This window comes from Esox lucius, chromosome 15, assembly GCF_011004845.1.
Source record: "Esox lucius isolate fEsoLuc1 chromosome 15, fEsoLuc1.pri, whole genome shotgun sequence".
In the NCBI taxonomy this organism is placed as follows: domain Eukaryota; kingdom Metazoa; phylum Chordata; class Actinopteri; order Esociformes; family Esocidae; genus Esox; species Esox lucius.
The window spans coordinates 5976088-5986958 of record NC_047583.1 but is presented as its reverse complement, the minus strand read 5'-3'; the positions used below and the strand labels follow the sequence as shown (position 1 = coordinate 5986958).

The window sequence follows — 10871 nt, the reverse complement described above, 5'->3', positions numbered from 1 at the left end:
TACATTCAAATTGTTATCCCACCTGTGATATTTTAGTTTTATTTGGACATCAAAGTGTGGAAATATCAGCATGCGTTTAACTGCACCAGAAAGCTAAACTACAGTGTGCTTTTGGTTGAGCGTATTTTATGGTTGTCTTTCTACAAAATAAAATATTTCAGAGTCAAACCGAAACAGCTTATACTTGATGTTGATTGGCAGAGATTGGAGTCTCAGGCATATAACCAAAAGGTAATTTGATCCAATCCACAAACTGAATAATCTGTCCTTGCACTTAACCTTAATTGCTCCTGTAAGTGGCTCTGGAGAGGAATATCTGCAAAATTACTTAAATGTTGCTTGTTTTTGCCCTGGGAAGCTTTTCATTTTTGCAGACAGCATGTGAGTGGTCTTGTCAGACTGTTGCATTTGTAGATTGTAGGGTGTTGAATTTTATGAGAAAACAACTATCCCTTTCCAGTATATAATTACGTTTTAGAGATGGACCAGTAATCCTAAATTATTTCTGGCCCATTTTCTTGTTAATAATTTAACCTGCAAGGTTGTCATGGTTACGTCATCATGCATGTCTTGATGTCTTTATAACTTCTGAACAAGGAGGTTTGGTACTTTAAATGCCTCAGGCCCAAATGGCACCCCAATACCTTTACTGTAAACTAATTATGATAGGGCACTGGTCAAAATGAGTGTCCTATTTAAGGAATAGAGTGCAATTTGGGACACTTAACAGCAGAAGCACAGTGATTTCTTCATGGTCTTCCAGAATAGTGTTATGAAACACAGCCAGTCACAACACAGAATCCTCGTTTTGAATAAAAAGGAGATAATGTCTGTTGTCCGAGAGATTCAATTCATACAGAGATTTAATGTCTAAAAGGAGGACGTCCCACCTACAGCTGAACACCGGGGTCATCTTCATCAGGCCCCAAATGGACACATACTGAAACTGGAAAGAGGTTTATTTAAAAAATGCTAAGGTGAGACACTATAATACCATCCAAACAGTCTTCATTTACTGACAGTAGCTAATTATTATTATTATTATTATTATTTTAAAGGTTAAATGCCAAAAAAATATTTGGTCATTGAGGGAGGAAAAATTATTTGAAGACAGAAACAAATAATGAATAGTGGTTAAATCCTCCCCTCATTCACAAGATTGAGAAGATGGGGTTGTTTTCACAGCAGACTTTATTACTTTGTCTTGCCTCAGACCATGAGGTTAAATAGAAACGTTATGACGACATCATTAAAAAGATGGGTAGTAACAACGCCATAAAATTCAGACGGTTGGACAAACTTCGAACATTTTTAATATTCTCCTACACATTCAGTTAAATAGCATTATTTACACATTTCCCCATGCAATGTCAATGTGGAGCGAACATGGCTGCCGCAGAATGTTCTGAAGTCACATAAATGGATCCTAATGCTGAAACCACAAAATCCCAAGTCCCGAAATACATGGTCTTGGGTTGTAACTTCTTGCATAGTATTGTAGCCAAGGTTTCACCCAGAGCAGAGCTGAGACAATGTCAACATTTGACCAATATAATACAAGGAATTACTAAAATTCCCATTCAGAAAAGAACCAGTTATCATAGCTGTTGTACCAAATCGCACCCAATTCCCTTTACTGTGCACTTTTAAACTCCTGTCTACGCTCCTGTCAAAATGAGTGCCCTAACTGAGGAACAGGGTGAACATTTTGGGGTACATGCACATACAGAGATTCAAGACAAGAAGCACTTCGGTTGTTTATTTTGGTAAAATTCAGTACGTGTTGACACCTGAACCAAGAGGATTGTATAGACCAGAGCTATTCAACCCAGGCCCCGTTGGGCCCAAACCCGAACTGGTTTCTGTCCTCATAACGGGACTGATACTAGACCAGGGACACCAGCGCTACCGTCCCTGATTACTAGCCCCTAAGTCCTCGTTACTTTCCCTAGAGTGATCCTCTTTGCGTTTGGGACACAGCCCAAGTGAGGGCAGTTAAACGCCAGGTAAACTGAAGTTTGGCCCCTCCAGGACTGGAGTTCCATAGCCCTGATCTAAGTTGTCCCAAATGGCTCCCACTTCCCACTTTTAAGTGCACTACTGCACATGAAGCCCTCGTCAAAATAGTGCGCCATATAGGGAATGAGGTATCATTTGGCCTGAAGACAAAGATGTTTCCAGTAGCTTATGATTCATTAATTACACATGTCAAATCATACTGAAGACACTAGTTAGTTAGACATAACTACACCTGATGTAAAGTAACACGGAGAGCCAAGAGTCCCTCAAATGTGGTGTATTATCCAGCAGTGTCAGTCTGTGAAATGGACAAATTCCACATCAAAATATAAAAATTATTGTGCGATTTTTGAAGGATTGTCTTATAAATGTTGTAGGATGTAGTAAAAAATAAAATAAAATAAAAAACCATCAACTATTGTTGAAGTAAAATAATATATTTTCTGTTTTAGGGTAAGGCTACAAATACTAAAACAGAATACAACAAGTACTTACAAAGATTTCATTCAAAAAACAAAGAACAAGCATTGTACAGATGCTCGTCCAGTGATGAAATGGCACCACCTGTAATCTCATTATTGTCATGAATGGATATTCAAACAAACAACAACCAGTCTCTAAGACCCTGTTCTCTTCATCCTTAGTCCTGTCACAAACATGACCACAGATTACATACAGGTGACCGGGATTGTGGTCAACAGGACACACCGCAGCAAAACGTTTTGAAACGTAAATTTACAGACAAGTGCATCTTATTGGGCAAGTCCCGGTTGTTCCTGCCGGTTCCGGTCTGCGATCGTCCAGTTGGCGCTAAATGAACACAACCCAGAGGGTAATGCCTCTCATCTATTTCCAGCTGGAGGACATGTATCCTTTTCTTTACTGGAGTGCTTTTTGGGTCATGTGGTCACTCCACAGAAATCATCACGAGAGAGGGAGGGGCTTGTAGGGGGAGTGGCGAGCTACATTTTCAGTTGGCTGATATATTTGGATCAAGCAAAAAAGGCACAGCTAAGTTGTTTGGTTAAAGTAGCAGGCAATAATAATAATAATAATTAAAAAAAAAGGCTGACCAACAGCAACCCGGAGGTTCAGAAACCTCACCAGTGCAGGGCCTCTGTAGCGTAGGAGGGGCAGAGATGTGCTCAATATTGTAGTAACCTCAATGGAGCAGAGCTGCCAACCCCAGAAACCTCACAAGGGAGGATTTTGTTACTGTGTACAAACCTCAGAGGGGGGAGGCTAAGGGGTAAAACTGACTGCTTCAAGACCGATGGGAGGGGTGGAGCTTCGTTAGTGTGGTAAGCCCACTGGGTGTGGCCGACAGCACATCTGGGCAGAACCTCATATAAATAGTGTAGAATGACAGTCCTTGAAGTAAACCCAGACGCAGCCAATCACAGCCTCCTTCCAGCGCAGTCCGTCTGGGGTCATGTTCATCAGTGCACACTGTAGCACACCGTTCAACAACGCAAACTTCTGCTGTTGTTTTTATTTATTTTTTTTTTTTATTAAAAAAAAAATTGTTTGGAATAAAATCAAGAGGATTTCTTTCTACCCCGTTTTTCTTGTCCCCCGCTTCCAGGTCGAATACGAACCAGTTGAAGTATTCCCATAGGTCAGGTTCCTGTCTGGACCCGGTTCAGCTCAGATATTTCCGGTGAAGTTGTTGCCCGTCTGCGCTTGGGGCTGTCCCTGTGCGTACCACTGCTGCCTCTGTTTCCGGTGGTCCGCCTCGGAGAGCAGGGCCTGGCGATAGGCTTCGTAGGACTTGACGATGCGCTCCAGCTCCTTCATGAAGAGCAGCTTCAGCATGCCCTGGTACGTGTCAAGATCCACCAGCTGGAACAGCTCCCACTTCAGGATATGATCGTATCTGGTTCAGGGAAGATAGCTGATGTTAATTTTGCCAACACTCGGACCCTAAGCCACTTCAGAGCCAGTCATCCTGAGCTAGCCAACGGGCGGCGTGTCCGCGCTAGTAGTCCAACGGCTTTATCAATATCCGTTGAGTAGAATACATAACTATAACTACCAAACAACAGATTTCCGAGGCTTGTTGGCCACACGGCCAGTTAAGCAAACATTGCGTGAGCTCATATGTTGATGGTAGGCTAATAGCTGCTGCAATTTGGATAAACATCTACTATTTACACACCTAGAAGCCTATTCGTTGACATTAACATCACTGCTTAAGGTGTGTTTGGCTAGTCAACACTAAGTGATTCTTGTCAATTACTCAGGCCGGCAAACTGCTAGCTTGTGTACCAACTCAGGCCTGTATGGGATCGGTGAAACAAGACGTCTAGCAATGAAAGTAATGTGAAATCAGCTTTTTGGTAAAACAAAACCGTTCCGATATACCCGAGACTGCGCAAAAAAATACTCCAAAATACTCAGAAAACATATCGTTCACAAGTGCACATGAAGTAAATCCACTCCACATCTGAATATGTATTGGAAACACACGGATGAATGATCCATTTCGTATTTCATCTGTGACATTTGCCTTAAAGTCGTGGTTTAGATAAGGCCCACTGGGGGGGGGGGGGGACTCACTTGAGCGGCGCTCGGGCATACACCTGGAGCCAGTCTGGTATCTCCGCGGTGTGGTAGGGGTTGGCTGGCACAAGCACAGGATGGTTCCTCTCTATGGGCCGGGGCTGGTACACAACCGGAGGGGGCAGGGGAGGAGGCTGGTCGTAGCGGGGCACGCTGAAATAGGATGGAGCAACAAACAAAAAATAAAAAAACAATAAAAAGACCAATCCATTGTGTGCGCGCGCACATGAGCTATATGACTGCGCCTCTAAAACCTCACCTGGGGGCGCAGGGGTGTCTGTACTGGGCCCTCTTGTTGATGTGGTCAACGTAGTACGTCCCGAACTCAGCCGACTCCACCTTCTCCCAGCCGGGGGGCAGACCCTCCCTCTCCAGCGGGTGGGACCAGTGGGTGGTGTTGGTGTTGTGGTCAATGTAGTACTTCCTGCCTCGGATGGTCCAGTCCACCGTCCACCCGCGGGGTAGGGGGAGGTCCTCCGCAGACGGACTGGATAGGTTCCCCAGGGACTTGGCCTGCATCCGGCCGATGCCTGGCAACCAGAAGGGGAGAATGTTGGGATAAACATCAACCCCTCGGGAGAGGGAGACAGGAGTCCCAAACGGCACCCGTTCCCAAATCCCAGACGTGAGACGGAACAACTGACCGGAGCACTTCATGGTGGAACGAGTGGCACCCGTGGGAGGGCCACGGCTCTACGATTCGGTTCTGGGGAACAACAGCGGTCCCTTATCCCTTATTTTTGTCATTGTTCCCCTTCAGTGTTGCTTAAAACGCTACTTAAAGGCTAATTTAACTGTTGGACGGGGCTCTGCAAGCGTTCCACAGAATATAGCCGCCCCCCCCCCCCACCAAATGTTCCAACTACACTCAGATAGGACGTGTCCCATACACGCACATGAAATTACACGACACTATCACTGAAGACCCAATGGAAAGCCCTGAGCAGACATACTCCCCGACGGAAAAGCCCTGAGCAGACATACTCCCCGACGGAAAAGCCCTGAGCAGACATACTCCCCGACGGAAAAGCCCTGAGCAGACATACTCCCCGACGGAAAAGCCCTGAGCAGACATACTCCCCGACGGAAAAGCCCTGAGCAGACATACTCCCCGACGGAAAAGCCCTGAGCAGACATACTCCCCGACGGAAAAGCCCTGAGCAGACATACTCCCCGACGGAAAAGCCCTGAGCAGACATACTCCCCGACGGAAAAGCCCTGAGCAGACATACTCCCCGACGGAAAGCCCTGAGCAGACATACTCCCCGACGGAAAAGCCCTGAGCAGACATACTCCCCGACGGAAAAGCCCTGAGCAGACATACTCCCCGACGGAAAAGCCCTGAGCAGACATACTCCCCGACGGAAAAGCCCTGAGCAGACATACTCCCCGACGGAAAAGCCCTGAGCAGACATACTCCCCGACGGAAAAGCCCTGAGCAGACATACTCCCCGACGGAAAAGCCCTGAGCAGACATACTCCCCGACGGAAAAGCCCTGAGCAGACATACTCCCCGACGGAAAAGCCCTGAGCAGACATACTCCCCGACGGAAAAGCCCTGAGCAGACATACTCCCCGACGGAAAAGCCCTGAGCAGACATACTCCCCGACGGAAAAGCCCTGAGCAGACATACTCCCCGACGGAAAAGCCCTGAGCAGACATACTCCCCGGCGGAAAAGCCCTGAGCAGACATACTCCCCGGCGGAAAGCCCTGAGCAGACATACTCCCCGACGGAAAAGCCCTGAGCAGACATACTCCCCGGCGGAAAGCCCTGAGCAGACATACTCCCCGGCGGAAAGCCCTGAGCAGACATACTCCCCGGCGGAAAGCCCTGAGCAGACATACTCCCCGGCTGTCTCCTTATCCAGGACCAGATCACACAGTATCCCATCTGAGGACACCCAGACGGGAAAAACAACACCAGGAAACATCCTGGAGTATACAGAGTTAGGCTAGTTTGTGTTCAATGTGAAGTATAATGTCACATCTGTATAATTTTCTTGTGGAGGAGACCAGTTGAGGGCAACATGAGACGCACCAGTCTGGGGTTAAGACATGTGACTTGGGGCTGGTGGTCCCAATGCGTCTGCAAATTACTAGCTTGTAGCCAGATGACGTTCGGAAAATCCAAACAGCGAGGTTTACTAAGCGAGTACCGCCCTCTTATCTCTCCGTGTGTGTCGAGCTTCTAGCCAAACAAGACGAGGAACAAAGAAAGAATGTTTCTACGCTGTGGTCACCAGTTAGAATAATATTATTCAATGGACAGTGCATTCATTCCACAGTGGGAGGCATGTGTCCAGGAATAAAGTAGTAAAGATGAAGAACTAGAACTGGACCACACGGGAACACATCCACACCGTAGCAAACTGCAATTTATATAATAATGACATTTACATTATAATACTAATGCAGTTTTTTTATTATTATCCTTTAAACCGCTACTAGTTTAAATGGTTGAAGACATTATTATTGTAATCACAATCACCTACATAAGCAAAAGAAAAACACGTAATGTCAAACTTCGCCATATTACCAAATCAGAGAGACTGAGGCTGATGTGAATATTTTCCCACAAGTAGTCCTAGCAAAATCATCCTTCTCACCACTACCAAAAACACTGAAAACACACCCAACACTACTTTTGACCACACCTCTAGCGTGCCCCAGGAACAGGGGCATAAGACGTGGAGCCCCAACATATCTAGAACCCCCATTCTGAAGACACTCCAAGACCCTTTCATAGTCTAGTTCTTGCCGAGATCTCAGAGCTTTACTGTGCCATCCCATGTGATACTGCCTCCATCTGATCTAATGAAATTGTTTTTTTAAAACCTACTGGTTGAACCGATAAAGCAAGGCAAGTGAACCAGTCTCCTGGACACAGATCAGGTTAAGCCTAATCCCAGATAAAAAAGCATTTTGGATTTTCCTGTTTAAAATCTAAGAGCGGATCCAGGTTTGGGTACCCTTGGTGTCTCTCTATGGTTTACCTGTTGGCGGTCTGTTGGGGGCCGGGGAAGTGTGCTGCGCTGGTGGTCGTTGGAAGCTGGGGTGTTCGTTGTGCTCGTAGTATCGGTATTCGTCGTGGAACCGTTCCGGAGCTCTGGCGGCCTGCTGGGGTCTGGCCTGGGGCCGTCTATGCTGTGCCGGCTGGCTGTCATAGTAGGGCTCGAGGGGTGGGGGGTAATAGTAGCGCCCGGCGTCTCCGTTCTCGGCCATGGGGCTCACGTCCGGGAGGAAGGACTGGGAGGAGCCGCCGTACTCGTGCGGCAGGTCCCCCAGGCTTCGGGGTAGGTACGGAGGGGCCGACATGCGATGGCTCTCCCGCCGGGCCACCTCGTGAGGTGCCCTCTGCACTGGCGTTCGCATGAAGCTCTTGTTGCGGGCCATCCCGGGTTCAGGGTTGGGCACGACAGGGTAGGCGGAGGGTCCGGTCTCCGACAGAGGGACCTCTGTTCGTCTGGGAATAGTGGGTCCATGGCGGATAAATGAGGGCATGAGATCTGGAAAAGGGTCGACAGTTGATTAACGTCAACAGCAGACCGCTACACTGCCAACTTGAAAACGAGTACTGGGAATTCTGCATAATTTACCAATCCGCAGAATCTGATCACTGACAATGTCTTGCTGTATAGTGCAATTTCGTGGTCATGTTTATTCCCTTGTAAACAGTGTTTATACTAGTATTTATAAACGATTGTGTGTGTTCCCCTGTCACCGTGCGCAAGGAATTCGTTCCAAAATGTGTTGCATGTTTCAATACTCCTTTAAAAGAAATAACTTCTATGGAAGTAGCACAACATATTAACGTTGTAATTAAAGGTAGCTCTGATGAGTTTTCACATGTCTCAAGCCGAACGTAACGCTCTGGACCAGTGCTAAACAAGTCGCTAGCTCACCGATGTGTGGGCTACGTGCAGTTCAACAGTGTTTAGCATAGTTATCAACTTTGGCTAAATATGTTATATTGGCGACTAGTTAGCTACGATTGAGTAACCATCACTATTAGATCGACATATTCAATAAAGTTTACCTAGCTGTTATGTTTGGGTAGCTATCACCACTACGATCAACTTTGAATTGTAGGAAGTGTTGAAGGGATAAATATCGATGGCGAATTAGGTAGCCGCTAGCTAGTTGTCGAACTTACTTCTCAGGAGTGGTGATGTCTCCTTCTTCACATATTTCCCGTGTACCTCGGCTGGTTTCGACGCTTCGTTTTTACTTTTCTTTCTTGAAAGCATAACTCAAACAAAGGAGACATCAATGCAATGTCAGAAACTCGTGGAAAGTCTCCAAAAACCTACCAACGTCTCTTCCAATCTGTAGTGTGTACATTTTAGCTTGATAGCTAGCTAGCTACACTAACCTACACACTTGTTGCAATTTTCTGGCTTATTACGTTATTTTCAAACTTTAGACAAAAGCAATACAGAACGATTGCTTGCAGCAACGTACATTAGACAGTCACGCCGAGGTTAACACATTTCTCCAAGTTAAATTACTACAGCCAAAGTTGTTTTTCCATTCAGTGCACTTATCCAGTCTAAGCACCCAGCCCATTTTCTGGCATTACCCCACTTCACACAAACTGCTCAACGCCTCCTCAATTCATTCCAGGCTGCCCGCGGAGGGTTGTGGGATATGAATTGTGAGTAGATTTGTGCAGTTAGAGAAAGGACTGCGGTAGCTAAACTAACATACAAACTACTTACTACTTTCTTCCCCAGGTTCTGTGATCTGAAGCATAACCGATAAGTGTTTTTCTTTTTAGCAAAATAAGCCAGTTGCCTTACGCAGCTCGAAAAACTCTTCTCAAAGTTGTAAAGCTTGCTTAATACATAAGGTTACCTAAAAATATCCTACGATGGGCTGTCATTTAAAGCCGGGACAAACAGTCACAGGGTCAAGTAGACCCATGGCCCTTGTATGGGAAAGTTGACGTGTGAAAGTTGTCTGCAGTCCCGTAATTTCTGAGCGATGCATCTCAAGTGAATGGACATACATTATCCTTTAAAGTGCACTACTTTTGACCAGAGCTCTAAGGCACCTGGTCAAAAGTAATGTACTACATAAGAAATAGGTTGCCATTTGGAACCGACTAAGTCATAAGATAGTTCAATGGAATGTGCTTTGACTCATGTTGTGTAACATCCTGATTGAGAATTTTATTCATGATTTCAAATGTCCTAAAATAAACAGTGTTCATCCTAAATGGTAACCTATTCCCTAAGTAATACACTACAGGATTTAAATATGTGTGTTACATAGGGAATAGAATGTCATTTGGAATGAACCATAATTACACTTGAATATGAGTACTGGGTGGAGAAGAGGTCAGTTCTGGTTTGGGGGCCTTCTACTGAACTTTAAATACACTGGTCCTAGAAAGAGGAAATACCATTTCCCAGATTTTGACATATTATAGCATGTGAACTCTGCTGACACCAACCAGGATGTTTAAAAATGTGTTTGAAAGTTAAAGTAATTTCTGCAAAAGAGTGATCTTGCATAAGAGCCAACTGGATATAAAATCTAAACATTTTTTTTATTACTATTTGTATTCGCGTATACATCAACAGCACAAACATTTGTAGGCTGCAGGATCAAAACATCAACCACACCTCCAACTGCAAATAGATCCACTCCTTGCTGTAAAATAATCAGTCCTTTTTTCATATACCACAGACATGAATAGGGAACCCAACTCAAATGAAACATGTTTTAGCACAGACATTTGAGGTGTTTCTCCATTTTAACACTTCCAGCTTAGCTGGCTAAAGTGGATCAATCGGCAGGAATCAACCAATTAATGATACTCGTGAAACACGTGGACTGCTCATGCTCTCACTGACGAAGTGAGACCGATAAAAGCAATATCTATCCAAGCCCACGGCTGTTACAGTTACAGCATCACTTGGTAGTAAAATAGCAGCTATTGTTTGAGCCACATTCCTGTCCACAGAAGGTCAGGACATCCATAGGAACTTGGGCTGTTTCCAACATGGACAATGGCAGTGGGGACACGACAGGCTCTGGTCCTTTCACTGGAAACACAAATACTGCAAGGTCACAAATTAAAACGCACCGTAGGGACATGCCCTAAACTCTTATGAAGTGCGCTATTTCAGTCACTAGGGTGCAATTTGGGAGGCAAACAGGCTTTTTTTTTAAAAAATGTATATTTAAATTGTGAAGAAAAAGACTAATGTCACTGGACAACCAAGAGCGTTGCTGTACCCTTCTTTCCAGTGATAGGCATTCTGTTGAACATGTCGTACCTTC

At 45.3% G+C, this 10871-nt stretch overlaps 1 protein-coding gene across 3 annotated transcripts in view; it reads right to left on the bottom strand.

The window, feature by feature from the left end:
* Window positions 1–1744: 1744 nt before the first annotated feature.
* The window catches only part of LOC105025545 (ninein (GSK3B interacting protein)), a 42617-nt gene continuing 33490 nt past the window's right edge, over window positions 1745–10871 (bottom strand). Inside the window, exons 1-6 of one of the 3 annotated variants that reach the window (XM_010896296.5) lie at window positions 9302–9589; window positions 8737–8832; window positions 7577–8089; window positions 4841–5111; window positions 4579–4734; window positions 1745–3895 (exon numbers count right to left, since the gene is read on the bottom strand). In XM_010896296.5, the coding sequence (XP_010894598.1) occupies window positions 3667–3895; window positions 4579–4734; window positions 4841–5111; window positions 7577–8089; window positions 8737–8832; window positions 9302–9335 (1299 nt within the window). In that variant the 5' untranslated portion in view covers window positions 9336–9589 and the 3' untranslated portion in view covers window positions 1745–3666. Of the gene's footprint in view, window positions 3896–4578; window positions 4735–4840; window positions 5112–7576; window positions 8090–8736; window positions 8833–9301; window positions 9590–10115; window positions 10634–10871 lie in introns of those variants that run through there. The other 2 variants (XM_010896295.5, XM_034297218.1) reach the window with 2 other exon arrangements.